The following is a 24,083-nucleotide window of genomic DNA, read 5'->3' on the forward strand; positions in this document are numbered from 1 at the left end:
TGTTGCTGGCAACTGAGCCAGCAAGTGGTAACTGCGGTATTTAAACGCACGAAACTTCATGCAAAAAAGCCTGATGTTGCACACGAGTTGCACGAAGTTTGACTGGCACGTTCCATAGATTCTATGTTCTAACCGATCTATGTTCGAATCAAACATCAAAATTCACGTTAAATAACACAGCTTCTTTAGTTTCACGAACCGGTAAACTAAATGAGTACGCCGGCTTGTGTAAACAGCCACAAAGAAGGCCAACATTTCAAAAGGGAGTACTTTTTGGGCCCTGCCTGTAACATGTGCATGCTAAGGCATCTTCAGACTAACGCTATCTCTGGTATTCAAACTCTATTTTTTAATCTATCAGTCATATTTTTTTCACTTTAAACTGGTATATGGCTGCTTTTAAAGCATTATGTTAGACCTCAAATATAATTCGTTGATGAATTATATATACTATTGCCCAATTTCAGTATACAGTTTCTTGTCTTTTTGGCAATTTTGCTTTCAGAAACTATTATACGCTATCCTTCATTTGAGCGCATCTAAGTTATTATTGCATGAAAATCAAACATCAAAACTCACGTTAAACAATACTCGGTTAAAAACGTTTATAACATAGCTTGTTTAGTCTTACTATGAGTTGATTAAATGAGCACGTCGGCTTGTGTAAACAGCCACATCGATTGCAGTTCCTGTACTATCGGTATAGCTAATATAGCGTGCAGGTGGACAACACTTTTGACGTACATAGTAATATATTTTTCTGCAATGCCAATAGTATAAATAATTAACTACGAAGCATTTAGAAGTCTTAAATACCTGTTAAGGCCGAATGTTTTTCTGCTGAAAAAGTCAGTGTAGTTTAGTGTAGAAACGTTCTCCATATGGAGGTTATTGTTATCAACCAGATATTTCTATTTGTTGTAAATATAATCTTCTTCTTCTCAGGAATATGTTTAAACACTTTGGTCATAGTCAGTTTCTGGAGATCAACTCAACTTAGAAAGAAATTATGTTATTTCATGATAATGGTTTTGTCTTGCTGCGATATTTTTGCTGTTCTAACAAATGAACCATTTTTGGCTATTTTTGCGGTGTTATGGTTGGCTGGAAAGCTAGATGGATATCCCAGATGGGTGTCTACGACTGCGAGATTAACGACTATTCCTCTCGCCTTTTCTATACTTGCTCTGTTGGTGATGAATTTCGAAAGGTATTTGGCAATGTATTACCCTATTTTTCATAGAACATCGGTAACAAAGGCAAGACTTTTGACTCTTCTTGGTGTATCAATTGCTATCATGATCATTTTGTTTCTGCTATGTATAAATGACACAATAATTACTATGCCTGTTGCAGTTCTAATTTCTTTTGCTATATTTACTCCGCCAATGTTATTCATGAACTATAAACTGTTCGTAATCTCCGGAAAAAGTCGCAGAAACAGAACATCGCCCGAGATGAAGAGAAAGTATTCTTCGAAGAATATATCGAGTTGCTTGTTGGCAGTCGCTTGTTTTGTGATACTGTCAATTCCAACCTTCATTTACATAGGCCTAACTATAAACTCTGTTCAAACGACATTATATACATTGGATACTGTTGAAGTTACTGCGCTCTGGGGTAAAACGATAGCCTCGATAAATGGTACATTTAACTGCTTGATATTTTTCTGGAAAAACAAGATTTTACGCACAGAAGGAACGAAATTTATTAAAGGCCTAATTCTATAGGCATATAAATTGTGTGCCGAAACTAAACGGAAGTTTTTTTAACAATGTCAAAGCAGCGCTACGTTTGAGTCATTTATTAAGTTCCACGATTTAATTTTAATGGAGTTGATCGATGATCAACGATCGCAGCGACATTAAGTAGAAAAAATAGTACGCGCGTGCTGATTGGTCGAGAAGCGTGTTTCTATAACGTTAACTGTATAGAAACACGGGAATTTTCCCGCCGAACTTGACAAGCGAAGCGATGTAATGAGAATTTATAATTGAATCGAATCATAATATTTGTACAAAATCTTTTCATTGAGTTATATTATAAAAGAAATAGAAAACATTTTTCCCTGTGTTTCTATACAGTTATAGAAAAACTTGTGGGAGTTTGGGAGAACTCGAAATAACGTGGAAAAACTCGCCCTACGGGCTCGTTTTTTTAATCCCACTGATTACTTCTTCTTCTCCCAAACTCCCACGCGTGTTTCTATTTAACAATTAGACGAGTCCAAGTTGTCTATGAGCGAATAGTCAACGAAGGCGAAGCCTGAGTTGACTATTCACTCATAGACAACGAAAACGAGTTGTCTAATTGTTATAGTATACACCTTGTGCCTAGATATATTAATTTCGAGAAAATAATCGATACACCGCAATTACGCCGAAAAAAATTTATTAATTCTTTTATCGTCGCGCGAGCGAATTTTTCCCAAACGTTCACCATCACGAATAAACAATGGTTGAGTAGCCAATCAGAATGCAGGATTTGTAACAGACAATAGTCGGGTGTATACTAAAACTGTGTAGAAACACGGAAAATGTTTTCTATTTCTTAAATGGATAGCTACTATAAACAAGAATTTAAAACTGATTACGTTAATTGGTGCCGCTACCTGCTAATTTAGACGGATGTCAAAAGTGTAAATTTTCTTGATGTGTTCAGTTCTCATGATGGAGTTACATATTTTTCAGCCTGGTCTCTTAGTGTTGCGAATCACTCTTTTTTTTTCAGGAATATGCCTAAATACCTTGGTCATAATCAGTTTCTGCAGATCAAATCAACTTAGAAAGAAATTGTGTTATTTTATGATAATGGTTTTGTCTTGCTGCGATATTCTTGCTGTTTCAACAAATCAACCATTTTTGGCTATTATTGCGACGTTATGGTTGGCTGAAAAGATAGATGGGTATCCAACATGGGTGGATATTTTTCTAAGGTTGACGAATATATCTCTTGCTTTTTCTATACTCGTTCTATTGGTGATGAACCTTGAAAGATACTTGGCAGCATATTACCCTATTTTTCATCGAACATCGGTAACAAAGGCCAGACTTTTGACTCTTCTTGCATTTCTAATTGCTATCGAGATTATTTTGATCCTTTTATCTGTAGAAAATATAGTAATTTCCATGGCAGTTGCTCTGGTAATATTTTTTGCTTTGTTTACTCCGCCAATGTTGTTCATGAATTACAAACTGTTCCGAATCTCCAGACAAAGTCGCAGAAACAGAACATCACCCGAAACTGGAATGAGAAAAAATTATTCTTTCAAAAATATATCGAGTTGTTTGCTGGCAGTTGCTTGTTTCGCCATATTGTCTATTCCATTAACCGTTTACATTGCGCTAGCCATAAACTCACCCGAATTAACAACATCTACTTTGGATATCCCTAATACAGAAATTACTGCTGCGCTCTGGGCTAAAACGATAGCCTCAATGAATAGTACATTTAACTGCTTAATATTTTACTGGAAAAACAAGATATTACGCACAGAGGGAATGAAAATTATGAAAGGCCGAAATTTTTAGTTATACATAACTTGTTGGTCGGACCTGAATGGTTGTTGCAAAACAATGTAAGCGCGGACGTTTAATGAATTCTACGATTTAATTGTAACGAAGTTGAACGACGACATCGATATAAGGACAAAGGAATTTGATTGAGAAAATGGAATTAAAGAATAAATATTGAAACTGGATACAAAGATGGTAACTCTTGTCTTAACAATTTGATGCAACGTTTTTATTTCCTGTCTGCTCTGCGTGTGCCTGTCACTGAGGTGCCTGTCGATTCGTCCTAATTTTGTTTCCGAAATTCGTCGTAATATATTCAGAGGAACAATGGTTATGGATCAATACCAATGGATACCACATGCTACGAAAATACTAGGAGGCATATTTAAACCAGATTTTACTGACATAAGGCGTGACGACGCAAAAATTAATGTCAACTTAATTCATAACTATCAGTTTCAGCTGGTATATTCCATGCATCTATTCATTGCTATGTAGAGAATTGATCAATGCCAAAGAAATAATGAAAGAAAGTAGAAAGGCCAGTCAGCGGTGCGAAGTGTGCTCATTTCCTTATGTAGAATAGTTGAAGACCCAAAGCCTCTTTGCGCGTGTAAAATACAATTTTCAAAGATTTTAAAGAAAGACCAACATTTCAAAAGGGAGTACTTTTTGGCCCTGTCAGCTAAGGCAACTTCAGACTAACGCTAGCTCTGGTATTCAAACCCTATTTTTTAGTCTATCAGTTAAATTTTTTACACTTTAAGCTGTTATATAATGGCTCTTCTTAAAGTATTATGTTAGGTCTCAAATATAATTGATTGATGAATTATTTTTGCCCAATTTCAGTATACAGTTTCTGGCTTTTTGGCAATTTTGCTTTTAGAAACGATTATACGCTATGGTTAATTTGAACGCATCTAAGTTAATATTGCATGAAAATCAAACATCAAAACTCACGTTAAACAATACTCGGTTAAAAACGTTTATAACATAGCTTGTTTAGTTTTACTAGGAGTTAATTATATGAGCAGGTCGGCTTGTGTAAACAGCCACATCGATTGCAGTTCCTGTACTATCGGTATAGCTAATGTAACATTGTAACGTGCAGGTTGACAACACTTTTGACGTACATAGTAATATTTTTTTTGCAATGCCAATAGTATAAATATAATTAACTACCAAGTCCAAGAATTTAGAAGTCTTAAATACGTGTTAAAGCCGAATTTTTTTCTTCTGAAAAAGTGTAGTTTAGTGTAGACACGTTCCCAATATGTAATGAAAATTATTGTTATCAACCAGATATTCAATTTGTTGTAAATGTAATCTTCTTTTTCTCAGGAATATGTTTAAATACATTGGTCATAGTCAGTTTCTGGAGATCAAATCAACTTATTGGTGTTATGGTTAGCTGTAAAGCTAGATTGCATGGTATCCTAGGTAAAACCGGGGCGATAAAAAGGAGCATATTAAAAGAGCATACTAAAATTAGTAAAACTGCAAAGTTTGGCTGTGAATTGCTGTAAATTACGGAAAATATAGCCATGCGAAGTTGGCGAACTTTGTATACTTTAGTATTACGGCTGGAAGTGTGTGACTAATTGAGTTACACATTTCCCCAAGTAATACAAAAGTAGCTATACAAAATTTGCCAACTTCGCATTGGCATATTTTCCGTATTTTACAACATTTTGCAGCCAAACTTTGCATTTGCACTAATTTAAGTAAGATCTTTCTAGCTTTGAAGATTTATTTTTTTCTTGTCACTTCGATCAAAAATTAGTCCATCCTCGTCCCCAGGGCCTAGCTCCATGAAATTAGTCGAAAGCGCAAGTCGTCCATTCGTTGATGAATTATTATTGCCCAATTTTATATAGTTTCTTGCTTTTTTGTTAATTTTGCTTTCAGAAACGCTATCCTTAGTTTGAACCCATCAAGTCAATATTGCACGAAAATGCTCGAATCAAACATCAAAATTCACGTTAAATAACATAGCCGTATAGCTCTTTAGTTTTATGAGCCGGTTAACTAAATGAGTACGCCGGCTTGTGTAAACACTCACATTAAATCCCATCGATAGCAGTTCCTGTACTATAGTATATAGCTAGTATAGCGTGCAGGTGACAACACTTTTGAGTTTTGACGTACTTATTAATTACCAAGAATTTACCTGCTGAGGCCGGATGTTTAAAAAAAATGTAGTTTAGCTTTCAATATGGAGCTCAGTACTGTTATCAACCAGATATTTCTATTTGTTTTAAATATAATGTTTTTTTTCTCAGGAATATGTTTAAATACTTTGGTGATAGTCAGTTTCTGGAGATCAAATCAACTTAGAAAGAAATTGTGTTATTTCATGATAATGGTTTTGTCTTGCTGCGATATTCTTGCTGTTCTAACAAATGAACCATTTTTGGCTATTTTTGCGGTGTTATGGTTGGCTGGAAAGTTAGATGGATATCCCAGATGGGTGGATATTATCCTAAGGTTGACGAATATGCCTCTTGCCTTTTCTATACTCGCTCTATTGGTGATGAACCTTGAAAGATACTTGGGAACATATTACCCTATTTTTCATCGAACATCGGTAACAAAGGCAAGACTTTTGACTTTTCTTGCATTTCTAATCGCTATGGAGATTGTTTTGAACGTGTTATCTTTAAACGATATAGTAATTTCTGTATCAGTTGCTATGGTAATATTTTTTGCTTTATTTACTCCGCCAATGTTGTTCATGAACTATAAACTCTTCAGAATCTCCAGGCAAAGTCGCAGAAACAGAACATCATCCGAAAACAGAATGAGAAAAAATTCTTCCTTAAAAAATATATCGAGTTGTTTGCTGGCAGTTGCTTGCCTCGCCATATTGTCTATTCCATTAACCGTTTTCATTGCGCTAACCATAAACTCATCCGAATCAACATTATCTACTTTGGATACCCATACTACCGGAGTTACTGCTGCGCTCTGGGCCAAAACGATAGCCTCAATGAATAGTGCATTTAACTGCTTAATATTTTACTGGAAAAACAAGATTTTACGCAAAGAGGGAATGAAAATTATCAAGGGCCGAAATTTTTAGTTATACATTACTAGTTGGTCGGACCTGAATGGAAGTGTTGCAAAACAATGTAAGCGCGGACGTTTAATGAAATTCTACGATTTAATTGTAACGAAGTTGAACGACGACATCGATATAAGTACACCGAAATTTGATAGAGAAAATAGAAATAAAGAATAAATATTGAAACTGGATACTATAAAATGGTAACTCTTGTCTTAACACTGAATTTGATGCAACGTTTTTATTTCCCGTCTGTTCTGCGTGCAGGTGCCTGTCACTGAGGTGCCTTTCAATTCATCTTAACTTTTGTTTCCGAAATTCGTCGAAATATATTAAGAGGAACAATGGTTATGGATCAATACCAATGGATACCACATGCTAGGAGAATACTATAGGAGGGATATTTAAACCAGATTTTACTGACATAAGGCATAACGACGCAAAAATTAATGCCAACTTAATTCATATAACTCTAGTATATATTGCATCCATTCATTGCTATGTAGAGAATTGATCAATGGCATAGAATATTGAAAGAAAGTGGAAAGGCCAGTCAGCGGTGCGAAGTGTGTTCATTTCTTTATGTACACTGGCGGTCAAAAAGAACTGCTCAAATGTTGCTATTATCGTATGTAACAGGAATCGTGACAATCTATCTTCTATTGTACACTAGCGGTAAAAAAAAACTGTTTGGATACAAATTCATGAAAAAAAGCGAATATAGGAGAGAGCTGTATAGGCATTTTGTATAATTCTCTTATTTTAAACAATATTTCAATAATGTAATGCAATCTGCCACACTTCCAAAATATAGTCAAACAATGGTTTCAGAAAGAGGGAGTGACAGAAATGGATTGGCCTGCACAGTCAAAAGACCTTAACCCTATTGAAAATCTGTGGGACAATGTCAAGGGGATAGTGCAAGAAAGGAATTCATTCATAAAGCGTCCATGATTTATGCGTTGCTGTAAAGACTGTCCATAGGATGAATTTCTTTTGACCGTGAACATTACATGCACCTTAACAGAAAGTATGCCACGCCGGTGTAAGGCCGTCATCAATTATAAGGCCAAAGGAGAGTCAACAAAATATTAATATTTCATATAGCTAAGCATGTAATCTAGTCTATATTTACCCGTATATATTGTTAGAGGGACAGTTACGTTCATTTGAGAGCATTTTAACTGGTTTTGAGCAGTTCTTTTTGACCGCCAGTTTATAAAACTTGAGTGCATTCGTATACCATCGAAAAATTAAGCAACTTGCTTGCTGTAAATTTGAATCGATGCCTGTAATTGCTACGCAACGCTTTGTGTTTATAGTTTAGTTTTATTATGCATGAGATAGAAAATTTTTATGTTATATTATTTATTAGGCAAAAGAAAAATGAATTCAGAGAATCGGTATACGGTGATGACTGAGGAAGAAAAATATATTCCAAGACCAAGGCTATAAATATGTAACTTTGACATGGAAAACACATGGAAGATGTGAATGCGATTGATCTTCACAACCGTACAAGAATAAACAAATATTTCGGCCATTCCCAATCATTAATTTATCATTATAGGACGTAAAGTAGTTAACAGAGTAAAGTAGTTAACAAACTGATCTCAAACTAAATTGCGCCTCCATATGGTCGCTATAATCACTATAGCTGTATGATATTTCATAATACGACTGGGGACGAGTTAGAGCCACTCACCGCTATGCTGGATTATATCTAATATAGGTCAGTGGTCAGAGCCAGACCCAAAGCCTCTTTGCGCGTGTAAAAATTCAATTTTCAAAGATTTTTAAGAAGAGCCAACATTTCAAAAGGGAGTACTTTTTTGGCCCTGCCTGTAACCTGTGCTAAGGCATCTTCAGACTAACGCTAGCTCTGGTATTTCAAACGCTATTTTTAGTCTATCAGTTAAATTTTTTATACTTTAAGCTGCTATATGGCTGCTCTTAAAGCATTATGTTAGACCTCAAATATAATTCGTTGATGAAATATATATACTATTGCCCAATTTCAGTATGCAGTTTCTTGCCTTTTTGGCAATTTTGCTTTCAGAAACGATTATACGCTATCCTTCATTTGAACGCATCTAAGTTAATATTGCATGAAAATCAAACATCAAAACTCACGTTAAACAATACTCGGTTAAAAACGTTTATAACATAGCTTGTTTAGTTTTACTATGAGTTAATTAAATGAGCACGTCGGCTTGTGTAAACAGCCACATCGATTGCAGTTCCTGTACTATCGGTATAGCTAATGTAGCGTGCAGGTGGACAACACTTTTGACGGACCTATAGTAATATATTTTTCTGCAATGCCAATAGTATAAATAATTAATTACGAAGTATTTAGAAGTCTTAAATACCTGTTAAGGCCGAATGTTTTTCTGCTAAAAAAGTCACTGTAGTTTAATGTAGAAACGTTCTCAATATGGAGGTTATTGTTATCAACCAGATATTTCTATTTGCTGTAAATATAATCTTCTTTTTCTCAGGAGTATGTTTAAATACATTGGTCATATTCAGTTTCTGGAGATCAACTCAACTTAGAAAGAAATTATGTTATTTCATGATAATGGTTTTGTCTTGCTGCGATATTCTTGCTGTTCTAACAAATGAACCATTTTTGGCTATTTTTGCTGTGTTATGGTTGGCTGGAAAGCTAGATGGATATCCCAGATGGGTGCCTACGACTGCGAGGTTCACGACTATTCCTCTCGCCTTTTCTATACTTGCTCTGTTGGTGATGAATTTCGAAAGATATTTGGCAATGTATTACCCTATTTTTCATAGAACATCGGTAACAAAGGCAAGACTTTTGACTCTTCTTGGTATATCAATTGCTATCATAATCATTTTGTTTCTGCTATGTATAAATGACACAGTAATTACTATGACTGTCGCAGTTCTAATTTTTTTTGCTATATATACTCCGCCAATGTTATTCATGAACTATAAACTGTTCGTAATCTCCAGAAAGATTCGTAGAAACGGAACATCACCCGAGATGAAGAGAAAGTATTCTTCCAACAATATATCGAGTTGCTTGTTGGCAGTCGCTTGTTTTGTGATACTGTCAATTCCAACCTTCATTTACATAGGCCTAACTATAAACTCTGTTCAAACGACATCATTTACATTGGATGCTGCTGAAGTTACTGCGCTCTGGGGTAAAACGATAGCTACGATGAATAGTACATTTAACTGCTTAATATTTTACTGGAAAAACAAGATTTTACGCAAAGAGGGATTGAAAATTATCAAAGGTCGAAATTTTTAGTTATACATAACTTGTTGGTCGGACCTGAATGGAAGTGTTGCAAAACAATGTAAGAGCAGACGTTTAATGAAATTCTACGAGTTTAATTGTAATGAAGCTGAACGACGACATCGATATATAAGCACAAAGGAATTTGATTGAGAATTAAAGAATAAATATTGAAACTGGATAGCTACTAAAATGGTAAAACTCTGCGTGTGCATGTCGAATCGTATATCGTGTAAAATAATAATAATATCGTGTAAAATACAATTTTCAAAGATTTTAAAGAAGGGCCAACATTTCAAAAGGGAGTACTTTTTGGCTCTGTGCTAAGGCATCTTCAGACTAACGCTAGCTCTGGTATTCAAACCCTATTTTTTAGTCCATCAGTTAAATTTTTTATACTTTAAGCTGTTATATAATGCCTCTTCTTAAAGCATTATTTTAGCCTAGGCCTCAAATATAATTGATTGATGAATTATTATTGCCCAATTTTATACAGTTTCTTGCCTTTTTAGCAATTTTGCTTTTTAGTTATTATTGCATGAAATCAAACATCAAAACTCACGTTAAACAATACTCGGTTAAAAACGTTTATGACATAGCTTGTTTAGTTTTACTATGATTTAATGAAATGAGCACGTCCGCTTGTGTAAACAGCCACATCGATTGCAATTCCTGTACTATCGGTATAGCTAATATAGCGTGCAGGTGGACAACACTTTTGACGTACATAGTAATATATTTTTCTGCAATGCCAATAGTATAAATAATTTATTACCAAGAATTTAGAAGTCTTAAATACCTGTTAAGGCCGAATGTTTTTCTGCTGAAAAAGTCAGTGCAGTTTAGTGTACAAACGTTCTCAATATGTAATGAAGATTATTGTTATCAACCAGATATTTCTATATTTGTTGTAAATGTAATCTTCTTTTTCTCAGGAATATGTTTAAATACAATGGTCATGCATGGTCAGTTTCTGGAGATCAACTCAACTTGGAAAGAAATTGTGTTATTTTATGATAACGGTTTGTCTTGCGGCGATATTCTTGCTGTTCTTACAAATGAACCATTTTTGGCTATTTTTGAGGTGTTATGGTTGGCTGGAAAGTTAGATTGATATCCCAGATAAAACCGCGGCGATAAAAAGGGGCATAGTAAAAGAGCATATTAAAATTAGTAAAACTGCCAAGTTTCGCTGCGAATTGTTGTAAATTACGGAAAATATAGCCATGCGAAGTTGACGAATTTTGTCCCCGAGCCGGTGCGAAGCACCGGGCGAGGGTACTAATTCCGCCCGGAGATTTTAATTACGCCCGGGAATGCAAATGCGAAATGAAAGTTGTCCGCCATTATGTCATGGACGTTGGGCGTTTTTGTAAGTTATGCGCATGCGTGAGTTTAAGACGAGTTAAAACTGGTAACTAGCAAACGTTTACAAACGTGCGATTGGCTAAATTAAAATTTGGGTTCACGTCAGCATAACTGATATTTTGAATTATAAAACTTTTTTTAAATAATATTTTTCATTTGGATGGTCTTAAAAATATAGGAAAAATTGACTCGTAAAATTAATTAAAATATAATGTAAAAGATGCCTTCGGATAGAAAAACTTTCATTCAAATGGATGGTAAAAAAACTACGATTTTGAGGCATTTTTGAAGTGCTGTTGAACAGGTAAATGGGTAAATTTATATTTTAAAGCATGCAAGTATTTTGTAAGTTTTGAATTTATTCGTCAATTTCGTTGAAATGATTTTGATTTGGAAAGTATTTATTTTTAAAGGTGAATCTGTTTAAAAAGTAATTGAAATTTCGCTAAAAATTGTAGTATTTAAAACTATTCGTAGCACAATTTATTAATATGATTATAGTCGAATTTGATAGCCTCCGAGTCGACTTTGTAATTGTACCCGCCAAGATATAAGATTTTACTTTACGACTTCGATCATTCGGCAGAAACGAGTATTATAGCATTTCACTTCAGTGATGGAAATATATGTTTATTGCTTTAGGCGAGGGGACTTTGCATGCAATGTATTTCTAGTATACTTTTGTACTACGGCCGGAAGTTTGTAACTAATTTAGTTACACATTTCCGCAAGTATTACAAAACTAACAAAAGTATACAAAATTTGCCAACTTCGAATTGGCATATTTTCCGTATTTTACAACATTTTGCAGCCAAACTTTGCACTTGCACTAATTTAAGTAAGATCGTTCTAGCTGTGATGATTTATTTTTTTTCTTGTTACTTCGATCAAAAATTAGTCCATCCTCGTCCCCAGGGCCTAGCTCCATGAAATTAGTCGAAAGCACAAGTCGTCCATTCGTTGATGAATCATTATTGGATTTATTGCCCAATTTTATATAGTTTCTTGCTTTTTCGTTAATTTTGCTTTCAGAAACGCTATCCTTAGTTTGAACCCATCAAGTCAATATTGCACGAAAATGCTGAAATCTAACATCAAAATTAACATTAAATAACACAGTTTCTTTAATTAGTTTTATGAGCCGGTTAACTAAATGAGTGCGCCGGCTTGTGTAAACACTCACATCAAATCCCATCGATAGCAGTTCCTGTCCTATAGTATATAGCTAGTATAGCGTGCAGGTGACAACACTTTTAGGTTTTGACGTACTTAGTAATATTATTTTCTACAATGCAATATAAATAATTAATTACCAAGAATTTACGGACCTGCTAAGGCCGGATGTCTAAAAAAAGCGTACTTTAGCTATCAATATGGAGCTCAGTACTGTTATCAACCAGATATTTCTATTTGTTTTAAATATAATCTTTTGTTTTTCAGGAATATGTTTAAATACCTTGGTCATAGTCAGTTTCTGGAGATCAACTCAACTTAGAAAGAAATTGTGTTATTTCATGATAATGGTTTTGTCTTGCTGCCATATTCTTGCTGTTCTAACAAATGAACCATTTTTGGCTATTTCTGCTGTGTTATGGTTGGCTGGAAAGTTAGATGGATATCCCAGATGGGTGGATATTATCCTAAGGTTGATAATATTTTTTGCTTTATTTACTCCGCCAATGTTATTCATGAACTATAAACTGTTCCGAATCTCCAGACAAAGTCGCAGAAACAGAACATCATCCGAAACTGGAATGAGAAAAAATTATTCTCTCAAAAATGTATCGAGTTGTTTGCTGGCAGTTGCTTGTTTCGCTATATTTTCTATTCCATTAACCGTTTTCATTGCGCTAACCATAAACTCACCCGAATAAACTTTTTCTACTTTGGATACCCATACTACCGGACTTTCTGCTGCGCTCTGGGCCAAAACGATAGCCTCAATGAATAGTACATTTAACTGCTTAATATTTTACTGGAAAAACAAGATTTTACGCACAGAAGGAATGAAAATTATCAAAGGCCGAAATTTTTAGTTGTACATAATTTGTTGGTCGAACCTGAATGGAAGTGTTGCAAAACAATGTAAGCGCGGACGTTTAATGAAATTCTACGATTTACTTGTAATGAAGTTGAACGACGACATCGATATAAGCACAAAGGAATCTGATCGAGAAAATGGAATTAAAGAATAAATATTGAAACTGGATACTAAGATGGTGACTGTTGTCTTAACAATTTGACGCAACGTTTTTGTTTCCTGTCTGCTCTGCGTGTGCCTGTCACTAACTTTTGTTTCCGAAATTCGTCAAAATATATTCAGAGGAACAATGGTTATGGATCAATACCAATGGATACCACATGCTAGGAGAATACTAGGAAAGATATTTAAACCAGATTTCACTAACATAAGGCATAATAACGTAACGCAAAAATTAATGCTAACTTAATTCATAACCCTTGTCAGGCTGTCAGCTAGTATATATTGCATCTATTCATTGCTATGTAGAGAATTGATCAATGCCATAGAATCATTAAAGGAAGTAGAAAGGCCAGTCAGCGGTGGGAAATGTGCTCAATACTTGAGTGCATTCGTATATCGTCGAAAAATTAAGAAACTTGCTTGCTGTGAATTTGACTCGATGTTTGTAATTGCTACGCAACGCTTTGTGTTTATAGTTTAGTTTTATTATGCATGAGATAGAAAATTTTTATGTTATATTATTTATTAGGCAATAGAAAAATGAATTCAGAGAATCGGCATAGGTGATGACTGAGGAAGAAAAATATATTCCAAGACCATGCAAGGCTATAAATATATCACTTTGACATGGAAGACATGGAAGATGTGAATGCGATTGATCTTCACAACCGTACACGAATAAACAAATATTTCGGCCATTCACAATCATTAATTTATCATTATAGGACGTAAAGTAGTTAACAGAGTAAAGTAGTTAACAAACTGATCTCAAACTAGATTGCGCCTCCATATGGTCTCTATAATCACTATAGCTGTATGATATTTCATAAGACGACTGGGGACGAGTTAGAGAGTTATACTTTAAACTGTTATATGGCTCTTCTGAAAGCATTATGTTAGACGTCAAATATAAATCGTTGATGAATTATTATTGCCCAATTTCAGTATACAGTTTCTTGCCTTGGCGCGCAGGCTGCCGGTGCATGGACTCATCAGTACTTTGGCATACATCGCTTCCGAAATCCGTCAGTACATATAATCATGCACTGTCACTTAACTGACATTCAATGGCGATGGCCATGGATCATCTACAGTATATCATCCCGGAATATTTTACACTATTAAAAGATGATAAATAGTAACATATTTAACTTTTACAGAATATAAATAATTAATTAAGCTCTTTACGGCATGAAAAATATCTACGCCTCGGGATATTATATAAACAAAAAATTAAAAATTATGTTGGTGCAGCTACCTGCTTTGATTAAGACCGGATGTCTGAAAAAGTATAAATTTCTTTTCATGTGTTCAGTTCTCATGATGGAGTTACATATTTTTATCAGCCTGGTAGCTCTTAGTGTTGCAAATACACTCTTTTTTTTCTCAGGTATATGCTTAAATACCTTGGTCATAATCAGTTTCTGGAGATCAACTCAACTTAGAAAGAAATTGTGTTATTTCATGATAATGGTTTTGTCTTGCTGCGATATTCTTGCTGTTTCAACAAATCAACCATTCTTGGCTATTACGGCGACGTTATGGTTGGCTGAAAAGTTAGATGGGTTTCCAACATGGGTGGAAACATTTAGTAGTTTGACGAATATGTCTCTTGCTTTTTCTATACTCGTTCTATTGGTGATGAACCTTGAAAGATACTTGGGAACATATTACCCTATTTTTCATCGAACATCGGTAACAAAGGCAAGACTTTTGACTCTTCTTGCATTTCTAATCGCTATCGAGATTATTTTGAGCGTGTTATCTGTAAACGATATAGTAATTTCCAAGTCAGTCGCTCTGGCAATATTTTTTGCTTTATTTACTCCGCCGATGTTATTCATGAACTATAAACTGTTCAGAATCTCCAGACAAAGTCGCAGAAACAATACATCACCCGAAACCGGAATGAGAAAAAATTATTCCTTCAAAAATATATCGAGTTGTTTGCTTGCAGTTGCTTGCCTCGCCATATTGTCTATTCCATTAACCGTTTACATAGCGCTAACCATAAACTCATCCGAATCAACATCTACTTTGGATATCCACACTACAGAAATTACTGCTGCGTTCTGGGCCAAAACGATAGCCACGATGAATAGTACACTTAACTGCTTAATATTTTACTGGAAAAACAAGATTTTACGCACAGAGGGAATGAAAATTATCAAAGGCCGAAATTTTTAGTTATACACATTAAATTTGTTGGTCGGACCTGAATGGAAGTGTTGCCAACAATGTAAGCGCGGAAGTTTAGTGCAATTCTACGATTTAATTGTAATGAAGTTGAACGACGACATCGATATAAGCACAAAGGAATTTGATTGAGAAAATAGAATTAAAGAATATTAAATATTGAAACTGGATACTAAAATGGTAACTCTTGTCTTTGATGCAACGTTTTTATTTCCTGTCTGCTCTGCGTGTGCCTGTCACTGAGGTGCCTGTCGATTCGTCCTAATTTTGTTTCCAAAATTCATCGAAATATATTCAGAGGAACAGTGGTTATGGATCAATACCAACGGATACCACATGCTAGGAGAATACTAGGAGGGATATTTAAACCAAATTTTACTGACATAAGGCATAACAACGCAAAAATTAATGTCAACTTAATTCATAACTCTCAGTTTCAGCTAGTACATTCCATCTATTCATTGCTATGTTATTAGAGAGTTGATCAATGCCATAGAATAATGAAAGAAAGTAGAAAGGCCAGTCAGCAGTGCGAAGTGTGCTCATTTCTTTATGTATAATAGTTGAATGCATTTGTATATTATCGAAAAATTAAGCAACTTGCTTGCTGTAAATTTGAATCGATGTTTGTAATTGCTACGCAACGCTTTGTGTTTATAGTTTAGTTTTATTATGCATGAGATAGAAAATTTTTATGTTATATTATTTATTAGGCAATAGAAAAATGAATTCAGAGAGTCGGCATACGGTGATGACTGAAAAAGAAAAATATATTCTAAGACCAAGGCTATAAATATATCACTTTGATATGGAAGACATGAAAGATGTGAATTCGATTGATCTTCACAACCGTACACGAATAAACAAATATTTCGGCCATTCACAATCATTAATTTATCATTATAGGACGTAAAGTAGTTAACAGGTTGAGGAATTGTGGCTTTTTATAATCGTTTTATCCAAAACTGCCAAACGACCTCCGGTGTTGACCTGTAATGTTTGCATACTTCAAGCTGCAAATTCGAAGCCAAGCTTACTTTTAAAGTATACTTTAAACTTTAACCTCAAAAAGATGCATAAGCGTCGGCTCGAGCTCTTGTCAATCATTTGTATGAATATTTTGGCACTCCCCCTTTTTTCTCGCGCACCATTAAATTATCTCCTATCCGGCATACATTTTCGCGCTTCAGTTGACAAACTGATCTCAAACTAAATTGCGCTTCCATATGACCATATATGGTCTCTATAATTCACTCTAACTGTGTGATATTTCACAAGACGACTGGGGACGAGTCAGAGCCAGACACAAAGCCTCGTTGCGCGTTTAAAATACCAGCTTAAGACCTAAGTCCTGGGGCTGTGAAACATTGTTTCGGAAATATTTTTTCCTAATGTTTCGCTTTCCTGAGCTAATTTGCTAGAAAAAAATTTTTAATCCCAATAATCCGTGTGGCAACGGCCCTAATTTTATTTAACCATACAAGCACGCTCTATGTTCGAAGGAATACATTGGTATATCAAAATGTTTTACACATTATAGAGACCTGATGTCGTACGGACTACGGAATATACCCTGCACAAAAATGTACTAAATTTTGACGTTTACGACAATGCTACGCATGTAATAGCTACTATACACAGTACCATATAATTGCAATGATTTTTCTGACCAATTGTTGTAATTCCGCAATTTTTGTGACGATGTACTAGCATATTTTAAAATTTTGAAACGGTTGCAGCTACAACGAACCCAGTGTACTTTCCCGGAAGGGTGAATTAAAGTTACAAGGCAATATATAATATTGCTCTTTCGGGTTTAAAATTTTTGTAGTGGATTTTAAAGTTATATATACATATATATATATATATCTCCTAAATGCGATGTCAATAGTCTAAATGTTTATTTAAAAAGCTAAACTACACCTTATCTTTTTCAACAATTTTCTATGTCACATATTTACAATATATATATTTGGTGCATATATAGGATTATAGGGTACTTCCTTATACCAGTATTGGAATGAAATGCTGAAAAAGAAATTAAAATCGTTTAAACGTCTGAAACTTCGGAACCGCGCAGAGCTGGGTATAGATTTGATTCCTGCTAGAAAACTTTGGGCTGCATGCATTTTTTGCAGCGTTCCCGGATTGGTTTTATATGGAATTCTGCTAAATCCTCTGTTATAATTCTCATAACAACTTGTTTTATACGAGTTTCTTTTGTTGCCGCTTGAGAAAGCGTGAAAGGTGCGAGATTAAAATTGTAGAGCTATACGCATGCAAAAATTTAACCTTGCATTAACCTAACATTAGTTTTAACCTAACATTATATTCGTTTGGGCCGGCATTGTGCATCGTGACTTTCGTCTTAAACTATAATATTACTATTACGTAAAATCTCAGCTTTATTTGCTATTCGAGAAAAACAAAAAATCATGCTCGGAGTCGGTAGAAACTGCAGTCGGCTGCATGGGTTTTTAAACAAAAATACTTACCCTTTCGTCTCCTTCATTGAATACTTTCGCCAATGGATTTACGAGCCTTTGGTCATGTTCATATTTCCATAAATAACCAATACTCCTTGTATGCATTGACACCTCAGCGTCTAACAGAAGCACCTGCGCATGATCACGACTCTTCACCAGAGCCTCGTGCATGATTTGACGATGACGAGTGACAAATCCTTCATCTCCTGCCACCACATGCCTCACAGGTTTTGGAATTAAAATATTTTGTTCGCTTTTAGGAGGATTTTTTATTGACTCTAAACGTGAAGCTTGGATTCTTTTAAACACTGACTCGTTTTCTAATGCTTTTCTCTTTAGTTTAAAGTCCAACGAGGCACTAGCAGCTTCTACTAGACTTGTGTGTTTAAAATCTCTCATTTCACTAGGCTTCGTAAACGATGCACTGCCAATTGCGGAGTTTTTAAGACTTTGCAAAGCACAACGTGATGATATTGTTCCACCAGCATTATTATTAGTAAACTCAACCCTTTTTTCCATACTAGCAGAATCGGCAACCCACACACCTCCCCCCGGGGCGTTTTCGGGACCGTGTATAGTAGAGCAGGTTGATATCAGCTTTTCACCACCAATGTTTCTTGTACAACCACTTCGATGTCCCAGATTTTCATCGGTTGACGGTTGAAACGGCACAAATTTTTTAAGTGGATTACCATACCCTTCGGAGATGCATTGACTTTCTCCGTGTGAACTTTGTAATGGACTATCCACTGCCAGCCGGGAAAATCCAATTGGTTCTAACGGACAAAATGACGCAATTTCTGTGTGATAACGTTGTTCAGCCACGTCGTCGCTACTAAAGGGAAGACTCGCAGGTACATTTATGGGAAGGTTTATCTCTACGATTGGTTCTCTCTTTTGAACATTGGCTGGCGATGCGAAAAGTTTACGATAAATAGATGGCCTGTCTCGCCTTTGCTGTAGCGGGATGCTGATATTAGGATTTCTCAAGAGCTCAGTAGACGATGGATGAGGCAAGGAATGGTTTACACTAGGAAGATAACTACGTTCATTCAATGCTACACTGGACAATGTTTCGCGAACCTCCTCCTCTAACTGGGCGATTAGCGCTTCTTTGTCCTATGAGAGACAAAATAAGCGTGAATTTTGAAACCTTTACTTGGGAGACGGAGGTAAGAGGGTTCTCTCCCTCAGTAATGAAGAATGTATTAAATACACTATAACTTATAGAATTGATTTGTAAAATAATTTAACAAAACAAAAAATTTGGTGCACCTCTTCTTCTATGTCGCCGTCAAGGTCTTCCTCGTCTTCCTAGTGAGTAAGCAAAAATGTTTGAACACTGGCTATAGTAGAATACCTAATTCTGCAGGTCAATTGTCACGCCTACAGACTCTATAAGTCTATAAATAATCTGATCAGGGCGCCCTGAATCTAAGTACTCGTCTACGCGTGGCCCGGTCACCAATGTCACATTACTTCTTGATCTTTTTTCTTCACGATAAACCTGTTTGTTTTGACGGCCAATATGACGTAGGCAATATACATCTTAATCTTGACGTTTAAAACAAACAAATAAAAAACATACTCTAATTAGGGGATGACTTTCTAGTTGCGATTGCGAGTAGTGTTTCAGTGTATCTGCCCAGGAGATTTCAGCTTCAATTGTCCGAGGGATCGTGTCACAGAATTGTGTTGTTTCTTCGTCTTCAGTTTCTTCGGGTATGCACTCCGGATTCGTGTTCTTATCATTTTGTGTTTCTAAACAGAAAAGACAATCATGATAATTTGCTTTCTAGTATCAATTAAAATATAAGGAGTATTTCAAAAAGTGGTACGGCAAAAATATGCTTCTCAGTAAAATATAATTTCGACAACTTTTTTTCAACCCATAACAAAACCGGCTAAACTTTTCATGGCCCATTCCACTCACACAATTTTAAACAAACCAGCCTAAGGCTTTCTTTAAATCTGTCTCTCAACGATCGAAGTATGATAGTATATGTACATCGGAAGATATACTGTGTAAACTGTATATAAGATGAAAAATGTCTTGGAGCAAGTCTTTACTAACCTTTACGAGGTGTAGTCATAAACCTGTTACCAATATCGTGTACGCCAATCAAGGTGTTTAAAGGGTCGAACTCCTTTTTTGCTTCACTCATTTTGGCCATCATTGTTGCCGCACGACGCATGCTCAATCTTTTATCGAAAGCACTGAGCGGACGGTCTGGTCGAGGGCCCGTGTAGTATATCGAGGTTCTTTTCTAGGATTGATATCAAAAATAAAATAAGAAATGCGATATCACATGTTCTGAGTAAAGGATCGTCAATGATCGAAAAAACTCTTGACGAGACTCGAGGTTGACGTTGTTACAAAATCAGGCAACACATTTTTACAGATTCATTATAAACACTGACAGGAACGGAGAATATTCAGTTGCGGCCGTTAAGTTAACTTTTTAAGATAGCTCTACCAGCCAGATAACTTGGGAGAATGGGATTCATGGCTCTGATTAAATAATGCGTGGTCCCGGTCAATGACCAGTAAAATAAAAAAAAGAAAATCATGTCGTAAGGTGTATACCACAATATACTCAATAGGTGTTTACCAATATAATAGGAGAAATTTCAGAGTATAATGCTACCTGACTGTACGGCGAAGGCGAGCAGAAACCAGTGCTTCGTTTAGTTGGAGTTGACTTGATACCATCATTATTAAGAATGCTTTCTAAAGCGTTCTTATCTGGTTTGAATTCAAATGGATCTAATAACAAAAAGATCAACAAACAAATGAGAACATTTCGTTTGGGGTAAATTATTAATAGATGGATTTAATTGTCGTTATAAAAAAGTTATTAGATAGGAAAATAACGCGGAAAAATACTACAGCAGCCATCTTTTGTAGTGATTATATCGCTCCACGCTGTACCACCTCTACTTTCTATAAATACCTTCTTCAAATTCCACTTTTTTCTCTTTCTTCTTTGAAGAAGATACATTGACTTTCCTGATGGATTTTGGGACTTTAAAAGTTGTTGGTATTGAAGCTACGTTTTCCTGTGAGGCCTTCGTTTCTCCACAGCTGCAACAAACTGTCTTAACTTCTGGCACCACTTCACTGAATAAACAATTTCAATTGTATCTTATCTTAGAGTGTATTTTCTTGTTTTATAAGTCATTAGTTTAACCGAATGCTAAAGAAACAATGGTACAACTATTATAATATTACATTTAGTTATGATATTGTTTGATATTGTTTGAATGGAAAGCAGGCCTATAAATTTGTATTCCTAGTCTTCAAGGATCGATTGTGCATAGTTCTTCATCCGTGAGTTCAATGATCTGATTATTGATATTACATCGCAATATTTTTTCCTGTTAAAAGTTGATTCATGCACAGTGTACCTTTCTTGTGAAGTTTTGACTGGTTTTTCATCTTCCTGAGGACACAAAGAAACACAAATAGTTTTAAAAAATGAACAAAAGCTACGATTAAGATTAAAGCTAAGATCAAGAAATCGAAACGCTGACGGTGTCGTCTGGATGCAACTTTTATATATGATTAAGTATAAGTTGCTAAGTGCGTACGCAGCTTATTACCTTGCATTTTCAAGTTTTCAAGTTTCAAAACTCGTCTTAGTTATAAGACTGATACTTACCAAATCGTTCTTATCTTGGAACTCAGTAGACTCAATATCGTCGTGCTTCAAATTTACTTCCTTCGTGAGATTAAACGCTTCAATCTGAAACAGACACACCGTAATTCGCACGTGTACGTTAACTTTTCTTCACATGCAGAGGAGTCACTTGGTAACCTTGGCATTATCATCAGTAAAACATCGAACGCTCACGTACGTACGTTAGTTTGGATCCCTTCCTTACCTTTGTATTTGCCCGTTTTGTCACGGCTTTTCCCTAGAAAAGAAAAAGTTATAGTAGAATTACACTGTCAGTGCTCAGACTATACAGCTTCAACAGCTAGTTCATATGTTCAACTGATAATTCATCACGGATCGTAAAGCAAGTACCTTGGCTAACTTTGCTTCCCACTTTTTATGAAGTTTGTCAAAATCTGGAGCTGTCTTGACTCTATGTTTCGATTTTACCAGTGCTGCCACTGGAATCTTTGTTTCAGAATTATCACCATTCCTGCTTGACAACGTTTTCCTAAACTCATAAAGATGCTTCAACTTTCATAAGATGCAATAATTAATGCAATACCTGCATGGTGTTTGTACCTCAATCTAGCTATGACCAACAGCTGGCTCCACCCCCCTCCTCACAAAATTAAACGGCATGGATCCATCCCTCATCACATCCCAAATCCTTATTTCATGCTGCATATATATGTATTGCCTAATTTTTTTGGCTTTATTCAAATCATTAATATGCCAGAAAATGGTTTCGTTGATCAATAGTTTGTAAATGAAACAATGAAATTTCAAACAAAGCTGGTTGTTGAAAAATTTTTCAGGGGCTGTAAAGTCTACATAATCACTTTGAACTAACCTTCCAGATAGGGGTTTTCTTACTTTATCACTTCCTGAAATCAATTAAGCAAATACTTTGAGACGACTGCCATTCTTAACCTCTTATTATTTAAAATTTCTTGAGTAGCAATTTAACTTAAATATATGATGCAACAATTGTAAAGTTGTGAAATTTTTATTATACTTTAATTTCTGCAAGGAATTCCTTCAAAGAATCTATGGACAAAAACATTTCTTTTTTTAACCTAATCACTGTTTATTATAAGGGCCTTCAATGGACAGTGGTTATTCAGGGCAAGTTATTCAAGGCTTTTTAATTTGCATTAGTGCAGAGTTATTTAATTTGCAAACTGCTTTGAAAACAACAGTGCCATATTGCATAATTGCTGAAGGTCATTGCCAACTATGTAACAAGACAATTTGATACACCAGAATAATATTGTTAACCGGTATGTCTGATGATGCCTTTAGGTGTACATGTGAAAGAATTGTGGAGGGGTGGACTGAACAAAATGTATGATTTCTGCAGAAATAGCCTCTGTGCAGACATATGGAGAATGTATGTTCTCCATACGTTTGCACCTATGGTCTGCACGCAGGCTATGCAGAAATTGACCTTTGAGGATTAAAGTTCTAAGCACATATCTAGACTAATTCTAAGCCAGACTAATTCTGTCAAATCTGAAGGGCTACAGCTCCCCACACCACCCTCAACAAATTTGTTTACACAATAACTTGCAGCAAGAAGCTGCAAAGATAACTTGTTAGAGTTACTATCAGGCAGCCTTTGCAACAATGTGAGTCTTGTGTGCGTTTTTATGTGTCAATATATACTGATTCGTTTAGATTGCTCACTATTCAATAAAGTCTGGCATAAAACGAAGACATAGTAGACATGCAATGTTTATATTGATATGTTGTGCTAATAAATTCATCAACAATAAATTGGGCCAGTCTACCGTACCTTTATTACATGGCACATTTTCCTTGTTTAACAGAGTGCTGCCTTTTTTTACGGCAATTCTAAAACAACATTCGAAAAATTTCAAATAAGAACAATATAAAAGTAAAACGCCAACAAATTGATCAAATTTATGTCATATTTAAGTACAGATATGACAGTTTTAGACCAAGAAATCTATGTCCTTTTACCTTGATTTTATAGTACGATCCTGTGTTTTTCCAATTTTATTCATTTTCAAATTTGTTTAAATGATACTAAATACTAATCGTTCATAAAGGGATGAAATGTTCCTGTTTCACTTCTTCAGCGCACTTGATTCCTTGACTCCCTGCTTCAAAGTTCGCAGTTAAAATTTGTTCAGCCAATCACAGCACGTGGATTTGCGTTACCATAATAAATCACTGATCTCATAATTATGCAGGATGCAGGCGTGACACAATGAAAAATAGGTACGCCAAGGTACGGATAGCGTATATGTTAGATGTTAGGACCAGGAGCAACCGGTTGTTCGAAAGGCGTT

At 35.4% G+C, this 24,083-nt stretch overlaps 1 protein-coding gene across 1 annotated transcript; it reads right to left on the minus strand.

Moving 5' to 3' along the window:
* Nucleotides 1–17,077: 17,077 nt before the first annotated feature.
* On the minus strand, nt 17,078–23,888 carry LOC114522182. Its single transcript, XM_028542815.1, has 14 exons — nt 23,752–23,888; nt 23,564–23,622; nt 22,619–22,652; nt 22,138–22,276; nt 21,992–22,024; nt 21,769–21,852; nt 21,515–21,549; nt 21,061–21,227; nt 20,755–20,873; nt 20,181–20,373; nt 19,695–19,867; nt 19,382–19,420; nt 18,116–19,225; nt 17,078–17,648 (listed from the first exon to the last, which is right to left on the minus strand). The coding sequence occupies exons 1-14, from the start codon at nt 23,793–23,795 to the stop codon at nt 17,625–17,627; spliced, it is 2,253 nt and encodes a 750-aa protein (XP_028398616.1). The 5' UTR covers nt 23,796–23,888; the 3' UTR covers nt 17,078–17,624.
* Nucleotides 23,889–24,083: the final 195 nt, after the last annotated feature.

This window comes from Dendronephthya gigantea, unplaced genomic scaffold, assembly GCF_004324835.1.
Source record: "Dendronephthya gigantea isolate DGI-Jeju-01 unplaced genomic scaffold, DenGig_1.0 000000F, whole genome shotgun sequence".
NCBI lineage: Eukaryota > Metazoa > Cnidaria > Anthozoa > Malacalcyonacea > Nephtheidae > Dendronephthya > Dendronephthya gigantea.

Coding starts and splice junctions, on each gene's coding strand:
- LOC114522182 (XM_028542815.1), bottom strand. CDS start 23,795: ATGAATAAAATTGGAAAAACACAGGATCGTACTATAAAATCAAG. Junction 21,550..21,768: donor TCCAAGATAAGAACGATTTG/GTAAGTATCAGT, acceptor TTGTGTCCTCAG/GAAGATGAAAAACCAGTCAA. Junction 21,228..21,514: donor GTCAAAACTTCACAAGAAAG/GTACACTGTGCA, acceptor TTGTTTATTCAG/TGAAGTGGTGCCAGAAGTTA.